The 28,000-nt window shown below is 39.9% G+C and overlaps 1 protein-coding gene across 2 annotated transcripts; it reads right to left on the bottom strand.

Annotated features, from left to right (window-relative positions):
- Positions 1-27,958, bottom strand: LOC108601250. Of its 2 annotated transcripts, XM_033293999.1 has the most exons (5): positions 27,078-27,958; positions 13,878-13,906; positions 2,066-3,015; positions 1,669-1,970; positions 1-1,597 (listed from the first exon to the last, which is right to left on the bottom strand). In XM_033293999.1, exons 3-5 carry the CDS (start codon positions 2,931-2,933, stop codon positions 173-175), a joined length of 2,595 nt encoding a protein of 864 aa, XP_033149890.1. In that variant the 5' UTR covers positions 2,934-3,015; positions 13,878-13,906; positions 27,078-27,958; the 3' UTR covers positions 1-172. The 2 variants fall into 2 exon arrangements, with proteins under 2 accessions (XP_033149890.1, XP_017844638.2); XM_017989149.2 differs by lacking the exon at positions 13,878-13,906.
- Positions 27,959-28,000: the final 42 nt, after the last annotated feature.

Here is a 28,000-nt window from a genome sequence, read left to right as displayed (position 1 = left end):
AATAATTTGTGCAATAATATCGTTAGGCTATTTTCTTTGTATAATGAACCAGCAACAAAACGACTTAGCATTTAAACAACTAACAATAAAATCTCTCCTACGAACTACAAATCAGTGATAACAATGTTTGTGTTTAAATTATATAAAGCATACTTTTGGGCGGCTTTGAAGCTCAGACTGATGTGCCCGTTGCCGTTGGGCCCTTGGCTAGGGTAAGCGAACGTCTTGGCGCCGGTTTGGGCGGCAGCTGTGGCTTAACGGGTGCCGCCGCAGCGACCACAGCACCATTGGCTTTCTCTTGGAACTCCACATAGCCGCTTTCATCGCTGCACTCAGAGTCATCATCCGAAATGGCTGCCCTATCCGCCTGCTGCTTGTCCATGGACACCTCCAGGCCGCTGAGCGATTCGGTTGGCGATGTGGAGCTGTTGCGCTTGAGCGTTATACTGCTGGAGCTGCTGAAGTTGGTAGCATCGCTGTTGTGTCGCTGCTGTTGCTTGGTGTCCTGCAGTCTTTGGTACATCAACATTTGCTCGAGCACCTGATGCTGCGATTGTGGCTTATTGTACTCCTCCTGGTTGACATTGGTGACAGTGCTAGCCGTTTCGCAACCACTTGAAATGGAACCTTCATCACTATCCGGACCAGCGGAACACTGCTGACCCACTGCAGCGCCACACGCCGCTGTGCCGCTGGCCGTTGTCGAGCTGGACGTATTGGAGCTGATGGACGACTGTGGCTGATGACGATACTGTAGACTGGCCTCAACGCTGTTGCGCTTGCGCATCGAGCTTCGATGCAGCATGGTGAGCATTGCCGCCTGTCTAAAATAATGATCATCCGCATCGTCCAGAAAATCCTCCTCGCCATCGCTGCAAACGCCGCTGCGGCGCAAATGCACCACATCTTCGCCATCATAGTCAGCCTGCGGATCAGCGCTGGGATCGCTGTTGATGGTGGGCAACAGACTCAGTGGTTCCTCCTCCAGTTCCTCCTGCGCAGCTGCCAACTGCACCGTCAGCTCGCTCAGGCTACCGAGGCTCTGACTGCTGTTCTTATGCAGCTGCATATCAAAGTACGGCAAGAGCTCGTTGCTCAGCGTCGTGTCGAACTTTAAAAGCTTCTCAAAGTCCTCCGAGTCGGAGCCTTCATTCACACATGGTGTAACTGTGCTGCACTGCGCCTGCTCCTGTAGCTCTAGCTCAGGTATGTCAACCACTTGATGGGAGCAGCAGGCACTGGGTGCTTGGATTTTGCCAGTGCGTCGTATCGAGTGTCCACGACGACAGCGACGCCTGCCCAGCGTCATGGCGGGATAGAGTGAGTCACGTTGACAGCACGGCTTCATTTCTGGTTCGTTGGTATCTTCTATTTCGTCACCCTCCTCCTCGCCAATAGCCTCCTCAATGGCCATCAGCTTGGGCGCCGACTTGGAGCGCTCCAGCGGCGGCCTGTAGTTATTGCCGCCCACGCTGAGCATAATCTTGCGCCTGGGTAGACTGGGATTGTCATACACTGCGTTCGCCAGACTGAGACGCGCGTTTTGCTTAAGAATTTTCTCGCGTTTAAATTCACGCAAAGCGCTCTCCAGATTATCCTGTAAGCAACAAGAAAAGAAGATAGAATCCACTTCCACTTTCAAATTTAAACATTGCTGTAAGGACTTACGCGAAGTGTATCGCATATGTCCTGCGCTATCTTCTCCTTGCTGCAGAGCACCGCATGGCAGCGCAGCTCATGTTTGAGCTTGCGTCCTTCGTGCCTGTAGATCCAGCAGAATACGCGCGGATAGTTCTTGGGCGCACAGCAGTAGGTAATGCGATTGGCCCAGTACTCGGTGAGGCCGTGTTGCCTGGTCGTGGCCTTCAGCCCGGAGGCGCTCACCTTCATGCGCATGATGACATCGGGCTTGGCATGCTGCGTATAATTGCGCCACAGCGTGTTCAGCTGCTTCTCCACGCAGCCCTCGCCTACGAAATGGAAAGAAAGAAGAGAAGCGCTTTAGCTTGTTAAGCTCTCGTTGGAAGTTGAGCTCGTTGAGCTCGTTGAGCTCGTTGAGACTCACCCTTGGCCCAGCCTGTGAGCACATTGCCCAGATAGGACACCTTATACTCAGGATCGGGTGTGCTTATGTCCACGCTGTGCGTGCGCTTCCACCAGAGTTTGCCCAGTCCGCGGGTCAACGTGCGCATAGCCTTGGCACTCAACTGATCCGCATCGCTGCGTCCCACGTGCTCCTGCCGGCTGCCATATTGCAGATCGCGCGAGTCTGTGGTCAGCGTCATCACATTGGTCACCTTGATGCTCTCATCGTCGCCGGCTATGTCGCCATCCTCCTTGGACATGCGCTTGAAGCGCTCCAGATAGGGCCCAGCGCTGCGCCGACGTCCGCCGAATGTGTTGAACTTGCCGCTGGCCTCATTGGCCAGACGCTTCTGCTCCTGCCGCTCAAACTTGCGTGCATTGTACGTGTTGCCCAAGAGCCGGGCAATGCTGCTGCTCTTCACAAACTTGTGCTGCCGTGGCGGCGTGCCAATGGGCACTGGTGGTGTGGGTGGCAGCAGCAGGCTATTGCAGCTCGGAGTGGATGTGGGCGTAGGCGCGGGCGTGGCTGCTTGCTGTGACTTGTGACTGGCGTTTTGTTTCTTGCTGCCAAAATTAAAGAGCGTGCGACGCTCCTTAAGCTTTTTCAATGTGTTGTTGTTACTGTTGCTGTTGCTGTCGTTGCTGCTGTGGTTTGGTTCATTGTTTGGTGTTGCTGTTGTTATTATGGTTGTGTTTGCTTTGGCGCTAATTACAACGCCGCTGGCGCTGCTCAAATCCTCATACTCATTATTATTGTTGTGCCTAACCGCAATGAAATCAACTTCATCGCGACTCTCCAGCGGCTCAGCCGTGTTGCTGTTGTTATTGTTGTTATTGTTGCTTGCCATTATGTGACTGTGTTGTTGCTGCTGCTGCTGCTGCTGTTGCGACTGGTACTCAGTAGACGTTGACTTGTGACATGTTATGTAGCTGCAATTAGAGTTGCAATTGTGAAAGAAATTAACATTAAATAAACAATTAAGTGTATGCAGTCATAAATTAATTCAAAACAAATACCATAAGTATAAGTATATAAATATTTGCGGCTTGCTGCGAATCATTTGCCATTGTTATTGCCAAGGGCGTGGCGTGAACAGTAAATGTTTAAATGGAATTTTGTTTCTAAACTAAATGAATAGCCAACGAACTTAAGCAATAAATTGCGCATTCGCACCTTGGCTTTTGTTATTATTACATTTTATAGCAATTTAATTGCATTTGTCTTTGTTTATTATACACTTTCGCTGAAATAACTTTAGCGCAGTCAAATATACAATTTACAACTTAATTATCAATTAAGCCAGCAACTGTCAACTTAACAAATACAAGCACTAATTACACCGCATAATTTAACACCTTACAAAACAATTAGCATGCAATAGTTACATAAAAAAAACTTCACTTAAACTTTATACTCATGCGTTTATTTCTGTTCACATTATTTGCTAAATTATTGCTATTTAAAAGGCAAGCAAAGCATTAAAACTACAGGTTTTTGATGATTAAATAGAACAATAACTTGGCTAGTTGCAATTTAACGCCAGTGATTAGTGATTTAATCTTTGTCTAGCACCGAATTGCGCACGTTTCTGTCTTAAGCGAAATATTATCAAAATAATTAAAGTTATTAATAAACACTGATGTCACACACACACACACACACACACACTTGTTAAACATCATGTTGGCTTAACGGCACTTACTACATTACTATCAGACACTTGTGCTTTGTTATCACTTGGCTGCGGTCATCTTGACTTAATCTTGTCAAAGCTAAAAAAAGCCAAAAGTAAGCTGCATGTGCCGTATGTTGCGCTATCTAATCGTGGTAAGAACACTGTTAGCTCGTTCAGCCGTTGAGCCCTACTGCTCCCCTTGGCACTTAACAATGCACATAAACAAATTAAAGCGAAATTAATTGATCAAACTTTGCTTGATCAATTAAATCGATTTTAACATATAATTTTGAAATAAAGTGATCTTATAACAAATCGACGTTTTTGCCTATAATTATTTGATTTACATAGCTGTTTACTAAAGTGGAATATATATTGTTATATATCGATAGCTCTCCTCGCAACTCATTACCGAGTAGCTCGGCTGAACTTTTGTAGTTAAACTAACTCTCATTTCTAATCAAGTTGCAATCAAGAGTTGAACGCTTGGTACGTGGGCAATGCAATGACCTTGAGCTTTTGCGCCAAAAGGTTTAATGGCTTTCACTTTTGATTGCAGCTTAATGTCAACAATTTCCATGCGGGTGGCTGACTGAGAAAGCCCAGTAGTCGTCTCCTCCCTGGGGCATTGACATCCACATTAAGTTTTCACTTTGCCAAGCAAGAAATACAAAAACTAATAAATAAAAAAAAAGCAAACAATGATGTTGCTGTTGCTCACGCTGAGATGTTGTACAGAAGGGAAAGAAAGCAAGTAATTGTTAAGAGCTGAACACGCCCACGCCCATGGGCACGCCCATGCCCTGCTCATTATTAATGTTTGTTTTGTTACTTATGCCTTGACTATTTCCGCGTATGCACATAAATTGCCAGCCAGCCAGCCTTTTATTTAATTTCTTATATAGCTTTTGTGCAAAGTGCACACGGTTGACAAAAAAGACATTTCAAATGCAAAAAGAGTAATGAGGAAGTGCGACCAATTTGTATAAATTGTGTGTGAAATATAAATTTACAGCCACGAAACTAATTTGCGGGCAGCCAGCATATTGAAGCTTTAAGCCAGGCCAGGTGCCAGTTGCCAGGTTGGTAGAACGAAGTCGAAGCAGCTGCTACTCGTTTTCGACTTTATTTGGCTTTGCTGCTATTTTTAGGTCTGGCTACAAAACTGATTGATCATCGTCTCTCACATAATTTGTAAGCATTTTTAATTTGAATGTTATTTGATGTGGCGTCTGAGCTGATCACAAATGGGACAGAGCTAAATTTGCGTACTCTGTGTATTTCCCACAGGCCAAGCGCTTCAACTTGCTGAAGCAACTTGCATGCTGCAAAAGTATCTATAAGATACTTGTCTAAGGCTAAGTCAAGCAGTTGACTGACGCTGTTCTCAATCGAGAACAACAGCGACACTGAGCACAGCAACAACAACAACATCAGCAGCAACAAAATGCAATTTATTATGCGCACTTTATGCTCAAAGCTGCTCAGGTGCAGTGCACTTAGCTGGCTTGCTTGGCATAAAACTGTGTCAACAGCAAATTGAAAAGTTGATTTGAAAAACAAAAACAAAACGAAATAAATAATAAAGGCAAGACAAAAAAAATGTTGGCTAGTCAGTCTGCAAGTCTAAGCCAAATTGAATTTAGTTATAGCACTGCGTGTGGCTACAGGCCATGTTGCTGTCTCTGTCTAGCTTGGACATAGCCATGTGTCTAGTGGGGCTTAAGTAAATCGTAAGCGCTGAACAACTGACCGAGACACGTTCGGTCAAGTGAGCGCCAAGAATGTCTCAAAATAAATAGGCAGGCACATTGAAAAGCAGAATAAGATACCGAACAAACAAAATTGAGAGAAACAACAAATATAAATAAATAAATAAATGAGACTTGAAACTAAATTAAACAGTTTCGCAATACGTATTTTGGACATGTGTGTCAGCCAGTGTAGAATTTGGGCAACAACAACAACAACAAAATGGAAAGGAAGTTTGCCAGATTTGTACGTGCGAACGCATTGGAATGCATTTGATTGAATTGATCGCATGAAAATTGTATTGAGAGTTTGACGCTGACTCAGGCAAACTTATGACATTCGCATATATATATATGAATGCTAAATGAAAATAGCTTAGACCGCAGGCGCCTTTGAAGGTATTTTATCTTTCAGCTGTTTAGCATTCTTTGTTATTCAGCGCCAATCTGGGCTGATAGTCTTTATCTGGCCGGGCCAACTGTGTGCGCCAACTCACATGACTTAACAGCCAATTAATTGCACAAATTCCAGGCAAGCACCATAAAAAAAAAAAACAAACTACTTTACTATACTATATGTCGCTATATTGACAAAACTGAATGCTTGTAATAAAAGTGAGATTTAAGTACAGCAAATTCGCAGCAATTACGCGGCTACGAGTCTATTAAGAGTAAAGCTCTCGCTCTAACCAAAAGAACAATGCATTATTTGCCTTTGTGTCGAACAGACGGACAGACAGACAGACGGACATATCATAATGCTTAGCTTATGTTTTTTGTTTTGCGTTTTAATGGGGGGTAGCCAAAGGGGTCAGCGGCGGCGGTTTAATGAGACCCAGTTGAACTGACATAAAGTTCAGTTTTGTCTTTATGCTTTCAGTTAATTGAGGCAGCAGCAGGTTTCTCAAAATCACTTTATCTTCTTTTATTTCAGTTTTATTTTTTTTGTTTGCTGTATTTTTAGCTTTTTTACGTTTTGCTGTCTGCTGTAATTGTTGCTGTTGTTGTTGGTTTTATTAAATTTCTTGCCGTCAGTTAAAATCTCTTATATTATATTTTGAAAGTGAATGCCTTGACATCATTTTTAGCAAACTGAAGTTTAATTTTCGAAAATCTCGCATGTGCACATGCATATCGTATATATCGTGTATATATATACCACATATATATATATATATGGCAGTAAGGCTTGCCTTACAGGCATATCAATTGAATTTGACGAATTCGCTTGTCGCAATGTTCTCATTGAAATGCAGCTCAGCTTAGGCAGCGGCCCATAAACATTTTAAGAGCCAGGCTTTAAACAAATAAAGGCACTTTGTGTGTCCAAAAAACAAAAGAATAGTACGAGCTGAATATTCATATATGCGTGGCCTTTAAGTCGTAAAACAACAGACAGACAGACAGACAGACAAATAATAAAATAAAGCGCACAATAAATGCAAATATTTGTGCTTTATAAAAATTATTTAATTAAAAGCGAGTGAAAATAAACAAACCCGCACAGCGCAAACAAAACAATTTGAAAATAAAGGCCTAAATAACAAGTATACGTACGTATTGTGAAAGCTCTGGGCCACAATCTTGGCCATTTTTGGCTATAATTATTTGTTATTTTCCAGGCTGCTATCTTGGCTTTTATCGCAGTCTAAGATTCGCATATAAATTACGCGTAGTCTTATTGTACAAATCATTTCTCAACTACAACAATGGAGACAAGTTTCACTTTAACTAAAGAAAAAAAAAAAAACTGAAACTGAAAAATAGTACGACAAATAAGCTGGAAAAAAAAAAACAACAACAAGTAAACAAATCAAATAGAGGCTGCTGACGTCGGGCTAAATAAAGGGTTGCATGTCTAAAAATTTATTAGCGAAAAATACTGCGACTAAGCGGGTTAATTGAGCAATAACAAAAATGCAAAACATGCGAATAAAGCGGCGGCAGCAGCGACTTAATGTGTGTTTTGTATGCGTTCGCACAACAGCAACAGCAACAGCAACAGCAACAACAACTGCAACAGCAGCAGCAGCTAAGCAGTTGTGGCAGTTGCAGCAATTGTTGCAGCCAGGCAGGCAGCTATTGCAGCATGACCATTGACATTTTGTAGCTACAACACACACACACACACATACAGCCATATTAATTGAATTTAAAAGTTGATTTTGGTGCATTGATTTGATTATTTTTTTTAATTAAAAACTATAGTTTTTGTTTTCGTTGCTTTCAATCAGCCAAAATGCCAATCGGCTCAAGTGTTGCTCGTGGCGGTAAAAGTTGAGCCTCGCCAGCCAAAATACAATTATCCGCTTATATGACTATGGGAGCGATACGAGAAAGTGTTTCTCGAGGCGTTGCTTTGCGCTTTTTTTTTGTTTCCAAGCAAAACAATTTGATTATCACGTAACAAAGTTTAATATAAAATAAATCAATAGTTTTACAGCCTTGGCCAAGTAAGCAATAATTCCAATTTCTTGTGTCCAGTCTTGTGATTCAAATTGCAATCCATATATTCATATTGGTTTATTTAGTTTAGTTGATTAATATATATGCATGATAATTAGCCGCTCAAATCACATGCAATAAACAATAAAGATGAGCTGGACTGATGCCGCCATATACTCGATATGGCAGCCTAATGGCGAATCATGTAATTTATAAATAAGCACACATTTGTGTGTTTAGCAGCCATATAAATTAATAATATTTATGGCTCTGGCGCTGGCTTTGGCTGATTGAATAACAGAACACGTTTGGCCAACACAGCCAAGTGATTAACACATACATATGTAACTCTGTCTGTGTATTTGTTTGCGATTCTAAGCTAAATTAAAAGCCAACACGCAAATTGATTATAAATTAACAAGCCAAGTCCTTTGGCATTGTTGTTGTTGCAAGTGTTGCAAGCAACATTCCTCAGGTGTGGCAACGTGTATTGTTTGCCCACTGATGACTTCATTAGAGGGTGCTTGTCATCAATTATATATGCTTAAATAATGTGCTAAAAGCTGATTAATTGCTGTTTGCCGCCATTGGCATACAAATGTAAATTCTTGTAGCGCTTACAAATAAATGAGGACCCTACCCAAATGTGATGTAAACAGCTTGTAAATAAGCTAAAGACATAACAAGCTGATGGCATCAGCTCAAGCTGGAATTATTCAGTTCCATTCAGTATTGGGTTCAATCGATTGTTTATCCTTCAACTGTCCAAGTTTGTTACAATTGTTATGCATAAAATGTGTTAAAGTTTGATAAATTTCTTGCGAATCCCTGTCACCAATTGCTGCCGATTAAACTTGGTAATTTGATTTGTCAATTTGCAATTTAGCGACATTTTGCTATTTTATTGCTGTTTATTTTGGGGAGTTCAATATAATTCACGCGGGCGGGCGCGTTCGGCTTTTAGCGCCGCGTTTATTTTGCTCTAGCAATTAACGCACATTTGTCGAAATTCATGCGGAAAATTTTCCACTCTGGCGCAGGCGCAGGCGGGCACAGTTAAGCTCTGAGCGGTGACAGTTGGACAGTTGAGCCTGGCAAAGATCAAGAGTCAAATTCTTGGCTAAGATAAACAGGCGGCTGGCAGTTGGCCCGCCTGCTTAGTCATAGCCAGCAAATTGGCCAACACACACATACACATATGAGATGAGCGAATGCAGCGGGAGCGGGGCGGAGCTGGAGCTGAAGCCGAAGCCGAAGCTGGTAGCCAGCCAGCCATTAAGTTACGAGCTGCACTGCGCTTGCAACACGCCAACAGCCAATAGCGCAACAAGTCTACACCAACCAACTCCAACTCCAGCTCCAGCTCCAGCTCGGTGAGCATGTTGATATCGCCATGTCAGTCGAATTGGCCATTAGCCAAGGTTGTTGAGTGCTGCTGCTGCTGGCTACTTGCAATCGCCTGATATTAAGAATCGCGTCGAGCGCCCAAAAACAAAAAAAAACAAAAACAGCTTTTAATGCGCGCTTATGGATTGCGCAGACGCCAAAAAATTGGCAAACAATGTTGCTAACAAAATCACATGGCTACAACTACACAAGTGTCTGTGTGTGTGTAAGAATGTTTGTCTGTGTGTTTGCACACATGCAGCTAGACACAAACAACAACAACAACAGCAGCGACGCCAAGTAAATTGCTCCAAACCCAGCCCGAGCTGCGCTTTTTTTTTGTTTTGTTTCTTTGCTTTGTGTACTTGTTACGTGAGAAAATTTTTTTGAAAAGTTTTGGCTTTTTGTTTAGCTGTTTTGTTGCTATTAGTTTGTGTGTGTGTGTGTGTGTAGGCCAGCTGCCAAAATATGTGAAACCATAATTTTTGCTTGTTTTTGTTTTGTTTGTTTGCAAATTTGAAGTCAAAGTTTGTTCAGCTTTGGTTTGTTTCAATATTTGCGCTCATTTTGTATAGAAAACTGCAGTAAAATTTACAAACTAAAGCAACAAACAAAACCGCACAGTGGCCATGCCAACAGTGGAACCTTGGTGTGGCCATATAGCGAAGGGTGCTCTTGGTTACGTGTGGCGTTTGTTATGGGAAAAGCGCCATGACTTCCGTAAATGCTCAAAACTCAAATGCATAGCCTAGAAATATTTTCTAAATTTTAGAACATTTCGATATTGTGTTGAATCTTTTCTAAAACGCAAATAGCGTTTTTAAAAATAACTACGAGTCTTTTGTAAATCAGTTGACAACACACTGCTTTTTGCATTGTAATTATTTGCTATTGATAGCAATAGCTTTGGCTTTGGCTTTGGCCAACAAACAATCAATCGCAAGTCCATTGAATTTCAATTAGCGCTTACGAATTCCACTTGTTATGCCAATTCCAATTCCAAAGGCTAAAAGCAAAACTAAAAGCTTTGCATTAATTCGAAGGCGGCATTGCCTAACATTTAACTAAGACGTATTAATAAATATATGGCCAGCATAAAATCTGATTTAGTGCGCAATGATATTTTTTTATTTTTGCACAGCGTGAAAAAAATAACAATGTGCGCTTTGCATTTAAATAATTCACAAATTTGTTTATTAGCTCGTCTTAATAAAATACGCAAATAAAGCAAAAGCAACAACAGCAACAAAAAAAGCCCAACGAGCTCGGGAAAAGGTGTTTTGAGTATTGTGGCTTTTTTATTTGCCCAGATCTTGTGGGAACCAGTTGGAATTAACATGTGCGCTTTATACAGGTTTTGTTTTTGTTACTATTTTAAAGATGCAAACTGGCCACAAAAAGTAATCACTTAAACTATTTAAAGACAATTGTATAACAAGAGACTAAGGCATAGCCTAGTAAAAATTGCACATTGAAATAAATTAACCAGCGACTTGAGTCGATGATATTCTAAGCCGAACTCTAACCACATATATGTTGATAGAGCGTGACAACATTGGAAATGCTGTCGCTCTTCATTCAAATGCGCAATTGCCAATTGACAGGTGAAAACAATGACATAGTTTATAAACTTGAACGTATTAGCGGCACGCTTTAGTTTAAACAATAACTATTAGAGTTGCATAAGCTCGGAGTTGCATGGATATAATAATTTAATATTGTATACATTTCTTTGTTGCGATCTAATCATTGCCCAGTCACACTATTATTCAAATAATTGCTTATAATAATTTTAATTCAGAGTTAGCTTCTCGTTGTATCGGATTTTGCTTCGAGTTTTCTTGCTACGTTCCAAACATTAAACAGTTTAAGTGCCACTGTAGCTGTTGTTGTTGTTTGTTATTTGTTGTTTGGCAATTTGTTGGCTACAAATTGGCAGCGCATTAAATGCATTTCCATTGGCGACACACAGACCCGCAGGCCTGGACTGTATTTTGGGCAATGAATGCCACACGCAATGAAAGTTACAACTAATTTTTCGCCATATATGTATATGTAAGTATGTAGAGAAGGTTCCGCGACAGCTTTACTATCTTCCGTATCGGTTATATGACTTTCAGCTATGCAGGCTGCCTGGCTGGGTGCTTAACCACCAGCCACAGCCACAGCCACAGCCAGAGCCACCACTTGCCACTTGTGCATGCAGCGAAGCAACAACTCTCCCTATACACACGAGAGAAAATGCCGAGCCAAGCCATAACTTATCGAGCTATAACATTGTATGCAATTAATGTGATTAATCGTTCGATTAATGCGCCAGCAGTCTGGGTAAAAGTTACAAGTTATTAAATTTCCGCAAATAGAATTTCAATAAATATATATCTACGGTTTTTTCTTTTGATTTTGGTATCTGGGAATGGCATTTAAATAGTATAAACCCATATATGTATGTAAATGCCGCAGCTGAAGCTTAATAAATTAATAAATAATTCATTGGCTAAATTTAAAAATAAATTTTAATCAATTATTATAAATTAACACTCACACACACATATACAAGATTTCTAGTGAATAAAAAAGTAAAACAAGCATAAAAATAAATGTTTTTTGTTTTTAATCACCTGAGGCGATATTGTTATTTTCAAGTTGTTGCTATTGTTGTTTGGAACGCGCCAATACGAAGGAAACAATTATTGCTGACGCAGAAATTTGATTTTTTTTTTCCTTTGTGGCCTTTCATTATTAGCCATCCCCACTGTTCCCCCCTGTTCGCCATGGACAGTTGCCAAACAGCTTAGCGAATTTATAATTGTTGCTCTGCCTCAGACAAAGGCGCGCAGACAAGTCTAGCCAAGTTAACTAGCCCTTTATTTTGGGAGATTTCAGGCATGTGCCAAAACAATTTGCAGCTGAGCAAGTGCCGAACTTTTACTTTAAGAATTTAACTCTCACTGTGCCCAAAACCAAAACCTTCAGTTGACATGTCAAGTCAGTCAGCTGCGTGTTGCCAATTGGCCAATTGGCCAAATGGACAGACGTGCCGCAGTCAAGTGAAATTGAGACAATATCAAAGTAAAATCAGCTTCACTTTTACGCGTCAGAACTTTTGATTTGACTAATAAAAGTGTTTAGATGCTTAATGAAAGCATTTGATTAATTGTTGAGCCATAAGCATTTAACATTGACGTCCAATAAATATATAAGAATGTGATCTAACTTGTTTACTGGCTACAGCTACAGCTTGTCACAAATATTTTACATTTTTCAGACTCTGTACAACGTCGACACCGATCGCAGTCGACTGAAAATAAATGAATTATTGAGAACCATTTCATTAAATTCAGTAAGCTGCTTAAAAGCATCAGTTGAACCTTTGTAGAGTCTTACACTGTCGGCTGAAGCTGTTGTATATTTTTATTTATTTATTGGTCAATGCTTATTGTTAGTTGTTGCTTTTGACCAAATGACGACATTTTGTAATTTATGCACGAAAAATATTTGTCAACTCTTTGTGGCTTTTGTGTGTTGCTTTATTTATGAGTTTTATAAGTTAATGCATTAAATTCACTTTTTTCTGCGCTGCTTTGGAGTTTAGCAAGCATTTGTCATATAATGTTTGTTTACAACACGGTTCATTATAAAATTTATAACTAATGACAGCAGCGATAGAGACTAGACTAGACTGAGCACTTGGATTCTAGTTCAAGCTAGTGTAAAGTGCAATATAAATATTTGCAAAAACATTTGCTAAATTGTTTGCTGCTTGTTCATGTAAATGATTGTGCAATTTCCAGCTTTAAGTTTAAAGCTTAAAGACTTAATCGATAGCGGCGGCGGCTGTTTAACTCGAAAGCTGTGACCTCAAAACCAAAATATCTCTAAATATAACGCACATTGGTTCCAACAACAACAAAAAACGTTTGGTGGGGGAGGGGGGGGGGGGCTAATTATGAAGATTTGCATATGATGAGCGACGAGCGACAAGCGCCAAGCTGCGTACGCTGGATGGATGAGTGGCGACCTCAATTGTAAGTCGGCTTCGATTGCTGGGGATTTGGCCATATCATCGTTGCAGAGTGTGGAGTTAAAGCCGCTTAAAGGTTAGGGCCAGCAGCACACACACACACACATGTATGTGCATGTGCAATTAAAACGCACACAAGCACAAAAACGAACGTGCTTAAAATTAACATTTAAATGCCGCTTGAACAGTTACAACAGGTGCAAAAACTCAATGCGCGCCTTATGGGAATTTTTGTAAGCTTGGATCATTAGCTGGTCAAGCAAACAGTTATGTAAGTTATTGCCCCCTCCCCACCCCACTCTCTCTCTCTCTCTCTCTCTCGCTCACTCTGTTGACCCACATTTAATGTTCTATGAGCCAGCAGTGAAGCATGCAAAGCGTTGCGTGCCTGCAGCAGTTATAGACTCGTCACTAGCGTGTGTTTGGCACCGTTAGCCTGAATTTGTGTTTGTGGCCAACAGCTGTGTATTTCCACTTAAAATCAATTTAATAAATTAACTAAATAATTACCTAGAACTTTTGTTGCAGTTGCCACTTTGCTGCAAAGAGAAGAGTAGAAGAAATATTAATAAATAAATTGCACAAATATATTCATTGTATAAACTTATAAATGATTTCACACGCAGCTTTAAAGCTCTTTGCGCTTTCTCAAAAATGTTAAAAGACAAAAATGTTTGTGCAAGAAAATAAATCAAACTACTAATGCGCTTAAATTTGATCAAAAGTCGATTGGCTGGCTGGTTCAACAAAAGCAGCAACAACAACAACAACAACTTGCATTTATGTAGGTTGCCACGAGTGTTGCATGAATCAAGCAATTGTTCTGAAAGAAACGCGTTTATGGCCGCAGCATGCCTCAGTCTACTCTCAAGTATTTTTATGATGTTGTGGGCTTGGTAATTGCCTGGGCCAACACCAGCACCGAAACGGGTTAACACAGTAACCAAACATAAATCCACAGCACCACTCTCGGTGTCAATCGCAGCGGCCTCTTCCTACTGTCAGTTATAAATGGAGTCCCAAGCAAGGCTGACTAATTGTTTTGTGCCACAGTCTGCGGCTCTGCACCTCGTTTTGTTTGGCTTTTGCTTTTTTTGGCCAATATGTAGTTTAAAGCGCAGCAAGAGCAAAGCCGACAAGCACTAAAACATATACCACACGACTTTTTTTTGGAAAGTTCTCGGCCTGACCTTATTTTCCTGGCCCTCGCCACTCGCCTCTCGCACTTAACGCACTTCATGCGCCATTTGGGCGACGATGACGCTCTGAGTAAATAAAGCCAAGTGTGTGTCTAATAAGCCAGCAAAGCGCCGCAGCTAGAACAGCAACAACAACAACAATAGCAGCAACAACAAAATGATTCCGCACTTTGCCACTGTGTTTTGTTTTGTTTTCTTTTTATAACAATTGTGTAAACAGCCCATAACAGACACCCATCTTAAGAGAGAGAGAGAGAGATAGAGAGAGAGATAGAAAAACAGTCGTCCCAATCAGTTAAGTTATTCACTTAGTTCAGTTAGTAATTTAGCCAGTTGTTAACTGCTAACAATTACTGCTCTTCATTCAAGACGCTCAGCAAATTATAAACAAAAACATTCGATTGCAATTAGAGCCAAGTTTTATTGTTATTCAATTTGAGTTTACGATACGCCACTATTAATAGTCGCTAAAGCAATAAAAATATATTTTAGATATAGAATAGATAGCGCATTCTTGCAAAATATGAATCTGGATATTGAGTTGCTCAACTGTATCTCATTAAAAGCAAACATGTATCTTCCTCAATAAATGGCAACAACAATTGCAAATTGTTGTTTTTATTCGAATCTCAAGTTGTTGCTTATATTGATTTTTAATTCTAATTTATGCATAAGGCTAAAAACACAATATTTGTCATAGACTGTAGTGTGTTTTTTTCTTATTTTTATGGGGCTTGTTAGCCAGTTGGGTGCGTCGTCGTTTTAGCGTCAAGTCGTACGGGTATTTGAGTAATAAATATTATTAGAAATTTACGTATCTCAGCCATAAAGTAGAGATCAAAGTGAGTGCATCGATTCCAGACACACACGCACACACACTCACGCATTTATTAGGTAAATTCATTTTCATTTTCAAATTTCATTTGATTAGCATAGCTTGTAAAAAGTGTTTGCCAGCAGAATTTCATTTAGTTTTTGCGTAGGCTGTACCTACCAACAAAGTGTATCTGTGTGTGTGTGTGTGTAACTAGCAACTGATCTGGGCTGGCATAGCCTGGATAGCTCGACTGCGTCGTTGATAATTTATATGTGTCGTCCGGCCCGGCCCGGTCCGGCCCCCACAATCAAGTTACCAAGGCAAGTTGCCTTTGTTTTTACGCGCATTTTTATAGCCGCAGAGCGAGAGAGCGAGCGAGCGAGAGCGCATGAGTGGCGCAGCGGAAAAATTCAATGCGTTGCGCTTTATTTCCGCTCATGTTTGCCCACATCTTACTGATTTTCGTGGTTCTGTTCTGTTCGGCTTGGATCTGTTTTGCCGGTCGGGTCGGGACGGGACGGGGACGGGGCATACAATCTTACATATGTAATTGCGATTGGTAGGCAAGCAGCTCACGATGCGACGACGACGACGACGACGACGTCTGCTGGTTGCCACCGCGCACCTTTTAATTTGTGCGGCATTCCCAACCCCAATGTTGTGGGCAACTTGCCTCATTTTAATGCTCGCCAGAGTTCTAAGACCCCGATATACGCGCAGCGGAAGTGCGTTCATTATTTTTAATGATTTTATTTTGAGTAGACTCTACACAGTTGGCTACGCTGCAGTCTACCTGCCAACTTGCCACATGTTGCCGCTGCTGCTGCTGCTGCATACTTGAATTAGTTTGTCTCCCTGCCTACAAGGACAACATTAACACGCAAACACAAACACAAACACATTTGTCGCTCAGCTATCGATCTTGTCTGCGTACCTGGCGGCAACTGCTCCTTGCTGTTGCTGCTGTTGTTGTTGTTGTGGCAATTAGCAAGTACCGAAGTCACATGCACAATCGATGACTGTTTGGCCATTTGTGCATGGTTTTCCCAAAGAGATAAGCCTCACACAAGCTACGCAAACAAAACAATTTTAAGCCCTAATCCCCGCCCCGCCCCGCCCCGGCCCGCCTATTCGCTAACCCCTCAGGGGTTCTAGAGTTACTTTTAAGCTATTAGCTGTTTGTATGTACTTATGACTTTATTGACAAGGGTCTCTCGGCCTCAAATTACAAAGCGACATTAGACAGACGCTTGTAATTAGGGGTTGCGTATTGACTTTTGCTATTGCCAACAAGTTTTTCTCTGTGTACCTCTCTCAAGGTCTTGAGAACCGACCCTTAACCCAAGCCCTACGAATTGATGCTTTCTGTATTTGTAATTAAGCACAATTGCAATCAGCTCGAGACTTAATTGTATATGCAGGAGCATTCTACAAGTTTCTATATATTTGTATCTAGATATATGTGTGTATATCGAATGCACATTGACATTCAGCGTCTGTCAGTCAACTTTGACCGCAGCGAATGTAAAAAATGCAAAAGCAAAAAAGGCCGCTTACAATTGTTCAAAAGTTCAACGTGATGCACATGAACGCCCCTGACTGACAAGTGTCCAATTGTTGGGCAACGCCAGCTGCGGCGGGGTGGAGTGGGGAGGGTGCGAGGGGGCAAGGGCAGCGCTTACAATTATAAGCAGCCGCAAGAGCAACAGAAAGAGAAACAATGCCAAACACAGTGGCACAAAATGTTGCATGACACGACAACAACAACAACAGCAATAGCAACAATCACAATTGTCAGTTGCATGTGATTTGCAGTTTTTGATAATTCCATTGACGTTCAGCTCACGATATTGCCCAGAGCGCGCTTTTTGAAGAGTCAACCGAAACCGAAACTGAAGCCGCAGCCTTACGCCATGGGAAGAGATGTCGAGACAAGCCTTAAGCTACTGGGAGTTGTTATGCATCGATTTACATGCATATCTATATACATCTATATATGTATATAAATAATACGGAAAGCAGCGCATCCAGCGCTGGAGACAAGGGATAGACAAAAACGTCAGCGTCAGCTTCAGATTCATTTGAATCAATTAAACTCGCTTCGCAGTGCATGTGAATCAAGTTCGAGCCACTCATAATCATATTCACAAACATTTGTATTTGTATTTGTATTTGTTGTTGTTGTTTTCGTTGTTGTGTGTTTTGATTCCACAGTTGAGCTGCTGCTGCAGTAGTTGATTGATCATTGTGTATGAGCCGCGCCTAAAGACAACAAATTCCATGAATTTGATTATAAAATCAGCTTTTCATAAGAGTGGCACTCAGTCTACATCTACATAGAGCTCTATACAGGTCTAGCCAGCCAGAGTATCTTCACATTCACATCAAAGGTCAAAAACACCGCAACACAAAAAAAAACTAAAAAGACTCGAAGCCAGTCGACTGAATTCCAAATGGAATGAATGCATTCCAATTTCGTTTTCAATTTTCATTTGAACCTTAAAGCGTTGCAGGTTCTTCCACTAATTCCTTTTATACATTACTGCCCTTTTTTGGGTTTTTTGTTGTTGTTGTGTGTTTGGTATTAGTGCGCGCATGTGTTAATTTGGCCTAGAAAACAGGTCTAGGCAAGGCTTAAAACTCTGTCTTGAGTCTAGACTTTAGGAATTAGCGGCCATTTTGTTGCCTCTAAGCGCTTTGTTTGGAAAAATTTTAATTTGGTTTTGTTTCTAGAGGAATTTCCGCTGGAATTTCGTGTCGTGTAAGCCGAGTCTAATAGACCACAGGCGGTATCTCTATGGCAGCAGCAGCGAATGCAAATGCATAGAACGCATAAGGCCGAAATCATTAAAGCCAGAACATATGGCTGGCTCATATATCAAATGCAAACTAAAAATGAAAATTACAATAAGACACCGAGGCGAAGTATAACGCCTTGTTTCAGACATTTACAGTGATTTATTTTCATACCATTACCACTACCACTACCACTGCATATTTAATGAGTTATAATAGAGATAAATTAGAGGCAGAGTGTTTGTTTGTTTGTTGCGGAGATTAAGCTAAAGAACTGCAGCTGCAGTCTCCAGTGGAGAGTCTCCACACATTGCATACAGATGCAATTGTATTTGCGCAACAATTACGAGGAAATTAGCTCTGCTAAAAATTAAGACACAAAATGCTGTGTGTGTGTGTGTGTGTGTGGCTTTATAATATGCATAGATTAGCATAAGACAAGTGCCCACACAATCACATGTGAACATACAGAGAGACAGAGACTGAAGAGTAATGGAAATGGAAATGTAAATAAATGCTTGCTGTCTCGCTCGCACAGTTGCTCGCTTCTGAATACTACGAATGCAAGTGGGCGGCCGTTGGCTTTGAGGTCTGCGCCTCCATTCACAAGCACAAGCCACAAAAGGCGAGACGTAAAAAGCACAACAACACAGTAGTGAGTAGAACAAGAAGCATAAAAAGCAATAACAATAGCTAGAGCAATATGCAGTAATAAGCGATAAATGAATATAAGGTCAAGTTTAAGTGACGCGAGAGTGCCTGTGTGTGTGTGTATGTGTGTGAGAGACTGAGCGCTGACATACATACCATGGCATGCAAGTGTGTGTGGGTGACAGTTCTTAGAGAACAAAAATATTAACCGCATGTGGGCCAAAGCTGAGACAACAAAAGCAAAAAACACTTAAACAAATTATCGAGAATTGCGCAACAAATCGCTCAGAATTCAATAAGTTCTTATTTGCATCTACACTATGTACTTTATAAACGATTCATAAATCGATAAGTAATCGTTGTTGTTTGTCTTATTAATTATACACACATGTCAAATATTAAACAATACAATATCAAATCAGCTTAGTAGCCATGCTATCTAGCAATATTTTATCTAGGCTTTGATTGCCCACCGCCCACCGCCCACCGCAATTACTGTTCAGGCTATAGGGCTTAAATACAGAGCTCATTATAACTAGAGCGCTCAACTTGTCATTAGTACTTATGGAAAGAGAGTAGCAAGACGCCATAACTGTAATAAATTACATACACACACACGCACACACGCATATGTATGTGATACATGCATATGAACATTGATTCATTCATTAAATTTTGACGCTGGCTGCACAAAAGTCGTCTTGGGTTAAGAGTCAGCGAACCGCGCACAAGCGAGTGCAAGTGCCAATTAAAATTGTCGCTCTCTCTCTCTCTCACTCTCTTTCTCTCGCTTTGTGTCACGCCCCTCGGCAATTAATTTAAACCTGAATCAATTGCTGCAACTTGAGCCTAAAAATAGGTTTAGTTAGAGCTGCTAAAAATACAAACAGCACACATTGACTTTAGACTCTAATTGTCTTCAATAATAGACAAATGAGCACACAAGTGTGTAAGTATACAAATTAATATAACAAACAATTTGGCGTGTATGTGGGTGTCTCTCTGTGTGTGTGTGTGTTGCCAATTTTTACAGTTGTCACGCAAGCTGCGCTTATGAAGTAATTGCCTTATTTATATTTAACGAGTGTCTGCTGCTGTTGTTAACTAAAATTGTTGTTATAAATAAAGTTGATTGCTTCCAAAAAAACAAAGATTAATAATAATAATAAAGTTAAATATGTAGCCATAAAAATATAATATACATTTTGCCCTATAATAAACCATAAATTTCAATTTTATTTTGCCAAGGCATTATATTTACGGAAATTGCCCAAAAAGTCAATTATGATAATCGCCATTAAGTGTTGAATATCGCGTGTGAGCGTCTGTGACATGCGATCGGATCGGATCGGTTAGCTTTAGCTTTAGCTAATCGAAGACGTGCGTTCTTGATAGCTGTAATTTAAAATTTGCTCCAACTAATTGCAGTCCTTAATCTAACATAGTACTTGGCCTACGTGCCTAGATGAACATATAGATATATGTATATATATATAGTATCCCACCTTTTGTGCTGTTGCGCAATAGTTTGCTTTAGCCTTTCTGCTGTAATAAATTCTAATATATGCGAATTATTTTATACATCTGTGTTTTTTGCTCGTTTGCCATCATTTAGTATGCAACGTTTGTTTTAAACTGAAATCGCCGCGGGTTTCAGGTTTCTTTGCAAATGCCATGAGTCGTCATGATAAGACTACAAATAACTGTCATAGCTGCGGCAGCCGCAGCAAAGATACCGAGTATCTTTTATATTTATAGCATGCGAACAGACCGAGAGACATACAAACTATTTAAAAACGCACTCAAGCTAGTTTGACTGTTTTTACTTTTTTTTTTTTAAATTATTCTTGAATTAAGACTTTGCATGAACTCATTTGGCCTAATGTCTTTCTATAAATATGCCAATAAAATATTCACATATTTCAAAATGGCTACTCAGCACTACAAATTATAAATTCTATGCACATTTTAACAACAACAATTGCCAACACATACACACACACACACACGAATTGAGGCCTTTGTCCAGCAACAGCAACTGAAAAACCTTCATGAAAAATTATCCACGTTGAAAAATAAAAAAAAAGCAGCAGCAGCAGAGTTGTTAAGCCGCCGACGCCGCAGCGCACGAACTTATGTTTGGCTACTGCGCATTGGTAGCTTCAGTTAATTCATTCCATATGGCCAGCCAAATGCGTTAACGTTAAAGTTAACAACAATTGCTTGGTCTGGCCTGGAGGCAACACACAATTTGCTTTGGCGCACAAATCAATTGTCAGCGTCACGTAATCAGCGCAATCATTTCGGCCTAAAAAACCAAATCCCAAAAACAAAACAAAAAACAACACAACAAAAATAAAAATAAAAATAAAAACAAGTCAGCAACTTTGGCAAAAATGTCGCGTCTGCCAACTCTAGCTCAAGTTGAATCCATCAACATCAAGCGCCGTCGCACCCAAAATAAATATAAAACTTGCAATTCAAACAGGTTGAGGTGAAAAAATTCACAAGATTGAGGCGTTGCATGTAAATTTTGTTCGACAAGTTATGCGACTCGAAAATGTTTTGATTATGCATGCGAGTTTTCGAGCAAGCAAAGAAAGTTTAAAACTATAGAGTTAGTTTATCCTTAACTACAGTTTTCATTGTGCGCTTTACTTTCCATTTTAGCATATTACCTAATTTCAGTTAAACTGGTTTTGTTTTTAAATTGGCGAAATATTAAACGCGAATATACATACATATATATGGGTGTAAATCGTTTAGGCCAAATAGTCTGTGGTCGCGTCAACAAGCAGCGAGCCAAAATTTATTGACAATACCCGACGCTTTCCCAGTGCGCCGTAAAAACTTTGATTTATGCCTCATAAAGTTGATGGAAAACTACGTGAAAAATGTGCACTATTTAATCAAAAATAGTATCGCAGACTTGGCAGCTCATAAAGCCGGCAATTTTGTTTAGGAGCGCTAGAAAAAACACAAATAAATCATTAGCCATTGTGCACAAAATATTGTAATAATAGCAAGTGTGGAAATAATTTACACAAATTGGCACAAGCTTCAATACACTGCGCAAAACTGGTCGCTGCCCATTCAACAGGCGGGCAGTGTGTGAGAACTTATGGCACTCACTGTGCGACGACTAAGGCAATTGAAGCTTAAAACGCTGACAGGCAATTTCAAGGTTTCACATTGCTAACCTACAAAGAGCCCAACATGAAAAATAAACAGAACAGCACGAAAAAAAAAATCTGCAAAAAAGAATATTGACAAAAAAAAAATAGCATGAGCAAACAAAAACAACAAACGGAAATATACGAATAAAATAAAAAAAAATCAGTTTTGTTTTTTTTTTTTGTTATTTTGTTTGGTTATTGTTAACGCTTTTGTGTCTATGCGCTATTTGTTTAAACAAAAACAAATTGCAAGTAATAAATAAAGGTAAAGAAAAGATAAACAAGCGAAATGTGTGGCCAGCGACGCTAATTGGACAACGTGCTGGGGTGCTCAAGAATATCTGAAAGTATCTTTAAGCACACTTGTTGGTCAACGAGCATAAATTAATTGAGTTAGCAATGTTAAAGTTGAGTCATGGGAAAAACTGTAGAGGCCATGCATAAATTATAGTTTTCTTCGAACTAACAGATGTAAAAGATTGAAATCATTTTTGTGTTTAATTTATCTTGAATTTAGATATTATCGAATGCATTCATCTCCTTTCCAATCTGAATTACGCTCAGATGCATTCTTACTGAAATATTTTGATAGAGTTAACTTCAACTTGATTTACCTCAAACTCGATTTATTCAATCCCTAAATGCATTCTTATCCACCTGTGGTATTCTATATTATTATTATTCAGTTCGAATATAGATTGTCTACTATTGTTCGTTGGCCACAGTCAACTCATCCAGCCGCTTGCATATTTCTTGACGGCATTTTAAGCGGCTTTTGCCACATATCAATTGCAACAATTTGATTCACTTGATTTTCAATTAACACATACACACACACGGCGTATACTTAACGCAAGCCAATTGCCACATTAAAGCCCCATTAAAGGTACATAGAAATTATGGCTATAGCGAATTCCAGCAGGCACATCAAAAGTCTTTAACCTTTAGCCAAGCCAAGCCAAAGCGAGCAAAATTATGGCAAAAGAAAAGCCAGCGGAAATTGGTGTAAAACTTGTCTTTGAAGGCGACAAGCGTTAGCTCGCTCGCTGCCAACGGCACTCGCTCTCAGTATATAACTATATATGCGGATCGGATTGGATCTCGGTTTGGTTGCGAATGCTGATCGTTGTCTACAAGCTGCAGTTGCTCTCATTATAAGTAGTAGTAGTTGTTGTTGTTGTTGTTGTTGCATAAAGCCAATAGGCACTTTTGTATCATGTTGCAAGGCGTTAGCTGTTGTTGCAACTGCCACGGTTTCAGGTTCAATTTGAGAGCAACATTGCAGTTGTGGTTGTTGTTGTTGCCGTCATCGTCACTGGCAGCTTTTCACTTCCGAGAGACCGAGAGCTGTTGGCGCTGCATGAATGAAATGGAATGACTCAGTGCAGCAGCAGCAACAACAACAACAGCAACCACAGCATAAACTTGACTCTTCGAAATGAGTTCATACCGTTCATTTAACTCAACGGCAAAACTTTCATAATTACGAGTGCAACAGCGACAACAGTCGATCAGGCGTTCAACTTTTAGCAGCCACTGTGAGCAGCAGCAACTTAACTAACGTCAACGTTTGATTATTTAATCGAAACGCGATTATGCTTGATATTGGCCATTAATTGCAACAGGAAATATTACAATAGAGATGCTTACGAAATAAATAGCAAAGTAATTGTTCGAAATCAAATGTTAAATTTAAAACAATGACTGCGAGCAATTTGCATGTGACAAGACAAGTTTCAAAATTGCGCCACAAACTAAATATGTATATATATCTATCTATATGTAGTATGCACTTAAGTTGAGTTTACTTGCTGATTTAAGCATTTGACACACACTGCGCAGCGCGTGCCAAACTCGCTTGCAATTCGAAGATTGAGAGACTTGGCTAAGTTTACAGCTAAGGCCAGGCCAGCTGCCAAGCCAAGTTATTATCATCGTGTGCAAATTGTATACGTTAGCTGTTGGCCAATGTAAATATTTGGCACACTGCTTACTCGTGGTAGAGCGAGAGGGGAATCGGCTATCAGCTCTAGCATTTTTCTTTTTTTTCTTTTTTTTTGGGTACAGCTGTTACAGCTGCAAGCTACAAAATACAGTTTATCAAACGCATTTGGCTGCTTTCAACTCAAAATTGTTTGAGTTCTCTAAATGCTTTGACACCAATGTGCATAAATGTTAAAGTTCTTTGCTGAAATTTAATTAATTAAAGCAACCACAATACATATGCGAGTGCTTAATTATTAATAAATCGCTATTAAGAAGAATGCTTACGTTTATAAATAAGGTCAAATGGGCAATTAAATAGTGCCTTGAATACGCCGTACGCCGTACGCCGCAAGAAATTCAATTTAAAATGCCTCGCACAAAAAACAATAAAAGTAAATTCAATAAACTACATTTGTTTTTTGCGATTTATTTTCGGCTTTGATTTTATTTACAGACTCAACAAAATATGCAAAACTTACTTGGTTTGCGCTTCGAATGGCTCAAAACAAGTAAAATAACAAATTAATTAATATTGAAAAGGGTGAAAAAAAAGGAGTAGATTTAAGTTGGGCGCAACCAACTTTTATGTACACTTTGATGATCGTACCGATATCGGTAAAAAACTTGACAGCGCTTGTGTTTTTTAGTTAGATTTTTTTCTGATTTCAAAAATATTAGTTAATTCTTTCTAATAAAAATATCAGAGTGTATAAAAAACTGAAGAGCGACAGCAACAATTTTGTTAGCAGCTGAGGCAACTGTAGCAGTTACGACTAAAAACTGAAGGCAGTAACAACTGCGATATATGATGCTCTGGTATATCAGATTTAACGGTATTCGTTGTATGCAAAGCACACACACCTGTTGTAGCTGTATCTTCTAGATACGAGTTGCAATCAAGTGTTAAGCCAAATGCGCCGACAAAAGGCGGCGGCGTAACCTGAGATACAATCTCATTGTCCACATTATGCGAGTGTGTGTGTGTGTGTTTGTCTGTTTATTATTATATTATTATTATTATTTTGACACTGTGCTTAGTTGGCAATAAAATGTTTGCACGTGTGTGCGCCTTGACATTTGATGTGCTGCTGAACTCGCTGCTTAACTTTTGAGTTACTTTTGCCATCACCTTGATATAACTTTGTTGTTGTCCAACTTTACAGCATTACATTGCACTGCAATTGAGGTAGACATTATCTTGCTACTCACTGATGTTAATCAATTTAGATAGCGCCACACAACAATTGAAGACAAGTGTACGCGAGCCAATAACAAAACAAAATGATTCACACTGTGGCGCAGCCTTGTCCTTAATAAAACCAAAATAACATATTTACCGTTATGTGAGCGAAGATGTGCGCGTGACTAAATCAACACTATGACTAATTTTTATAAAATATATATACTGGAATTGGCTGGACTTGAGTGAGGTTCTTAAGTTAGTTTCCACTCCAATAACTATGTACAGCTCGACCAACTTGCGAATGCATTGCAGCCATTCCATTCAAGCCAATACGCCCCCCCATATGCGCTGCGCCCTTTTTGCCACACAAAATAACCTTGTGTACCGACATATAAGCCATAATTGAATACGAAAAGTGTTGCCCCAAAAGCAACAGCAACAGCAACAGCAAAAGCAAAAGCATTGCTGAGCACCTGTTTTCAATACGTATATCGACTCAACTCCGGTTTTTTGCTTTTTATGAAACAATTACGAGTTGGACTGCTGCTGCTGCTGCTGCTGCTGTGTTTGTTGTTGTTATTGTTCAAGCAAAAATAATAATAAACAACAAAACAGCAAAACGATTTAGCCAAGTTGCCAACTCTGGCTTGCAACGTTGTTGTGGCACACGGGCCATACCCAAACACACAAAACGCACACAGTGTGTGCACAGTGGTCTAAAGTTGTATAACATAAGCAGTTCTTGCTGTTTTTAAATGTAAACAGCTTTGGGTTTTGTTTTTTTATTTTGTCTAATATTTAATAATCTAAGCAGCTGTTAAATTTACACAGAAATTCTACGAATTATACTCTTTGTCTGCCTGCAATAGTTGTGGCCTGGTTTGTTGTCTATGATTGCTGGTCGAGCGTATAAAGGGGGAGGTGCAACTTGGCTGATCAACAGCGATTGCTGCGATTCGATTGCTCGCCTTTTTAGTTTTAGCGTAAAATTGCAAAGCTGAGCTGTTGTTGTTGTTGTTGTTATTGTTGTGCACCATTAAGGCAACAACTGCTACACTGAAACCTGTAGAATTTACAATTACAACAACAACTGGTAGCAACGCGTATCTGCGCCAATGCTTTTTTTTTTTTTTTGCTTGCTGGGCGCATTTGCAATTGAAGCGTGGCTCAAAGTGAACGTCGTCTGTGCTCCCAGCTCTCCTTAACTCCCGCTCCACTCACGCCTTCTCGCTCTCGCTCGCTCGCTTTGGGTTTGAACGTGTTTTTATATAACTTGTTGCTTTTGTTTTATCTATAAAGTTGTTGACTGACTGCTTGGCCTATGATTGTGGCTGCATTTTTGTGGGAATATTTGGCAGTTTGTGAGTCATGCTGCCAATTGCATTTGTTGCAACCCAACTAAATCAAACATACACACATATAATAAAATTTGACTTGCAATACGAATTGGTTGATTTCATATGGAAAGTAGTTTCTTTCGCTTTTGTGTGTGTTCCGCAATTTTGTTGAGCAATTTGCTGATTAGCTCATAATCGCCTCGCCTTGCACTCAACAAATTTAAAGGCGAGTGTGATTTTTAATGAAGCTGCAAGGCAATATCAACTTTGTTTTGTTGTAACTCCTCAAAAAAGCAAATGAATTACATTTGTTATTCAATTTGAGATATGCACTGCATGTCGTATTTGCCAATTTTGGCGCGCAAATTGGAGTGAAAGTGCAGACAGCTTTATGGTTAGCTCCAAATATTTGGTCAATGAACCGCGAACCGAACCGCACCGACCCAAGCGGCATGCACTTGTTTGCATTTCTATATAAAACAATACGCTGTGCCCAAATTTAGTCAAAGAGCAAGTCATAAAACGAACCGACAGCAACAATAAAATGAAAATAAAGTTTACTCACCAATTTCGTCAACAAGTGGCTCGTGATAAGCCCAAGCGTAGAGTGGTGGGGGGGTCCCTTAAAAAGAAACTTGTTGGGCAATTGCTGTTACAATTATTCGTTGCTTTAATTCACTTTCGTTGTACAGGTGCGCGGGACGGGGCATTCAGTTATTCAGTTAGCTTAACGATAAGGCTTTCACATTAATCCCTCCCTATCCAAGCTCAATTTCCGTTCGCACAATTATTTTCAAATTTCTTCTGATAATTTCTTTTGTTGTTTTTATTAATTTTTCGTCACACTTTTCTTCACCGCCTGGTATTCGGTTGTTTTCTTCTATTTCTATTTTTCCCAAGCAAAAGCAAAAAGAGACGCAAGTATTTTGTTTATAGTGCTCGCTCGCCTCTTTGCTGGTGGATATTGTGTATATGTGTGAGTACACACGAACCGGTTTTTGTTTGTGTTTGTTGGTATGCGAGTTGTTTTATTTTTTATTTTCTGTTTTTACGCAGGCGCGGCGGGAAACGAAATCACTGTTAAGCTGTTGCAATTGCTGCAATGGCCAAGCAAATTGCTAACTGTTTCAGCTATTTACAAATTAAATAAATACACGTTGTTTCAACTAAAACACTCGGCCAAATAATTTACCACCGCACATTCACACACTTATGCATATGCACATGCACATGCAAAGGAATGCAGGCAAACAGGTGTCGCTGTTGCGTTGTTTTGGCTTCTTGGTCTGCTTGAGTTTTTAGTTATTCTCTCACTTGCGCTTTGTCGTTTCACTTGTGAGTCGTTTGTTGTTAATTAATTTCGTAGTTAGTCTTCAGTTAACACTATCTTTTTATTTATTAATATTAACACTAACTTTTGAATTTAGCTTATAACCGCGCGCAGCGAACGTACATCACGCCTCGAAGTCAAATTTCAAAATAATTTTT

The sequence above is a fragment of the Drosophila busckii genome, chromosome 3R (assembly GCF_011750605.1).
Source record: "Drosophila busckii strain San Diego stock center, stock number 13000-0081.31 chromosome 3R, ASM1175060v1, whole genome shotgun sequence".
Classification (NCBI taxonomy): Eukaryota; Metazoa; Arthropoda; class Insecta; order Diptera; family Drosophilidae; genus Drosophila; species Drosophila busckii.
This window is presented reverse-complemented; position numbering and strand designations above follow the sequence as displayed.

Bases quoted from the DNA above. Each gene is read 5' to 3' on its own strand.
- LOC108601250 (XM_033293999.1), bottom strand. From the start codon at position 2,933: ATGGCAAGCAACAATAACAACAATAACAACAGCAACACGGCTGAGCCG. The intron at 1,971-2,065 runs GTGAGTCTCAAC...TCCATTTCGTAG, and splicing joins GCTCACAGGCTGGGCCAAGG to GCGAGGGCTGCGTGGAGAAG. The intron at 1,598-1,668 runs GTAAGTCCTTAC...TGTTGCTTACAG, and splicing joins ACATATGCGATACACTTCGC to GATAATCTGGAGAGCGCTTT.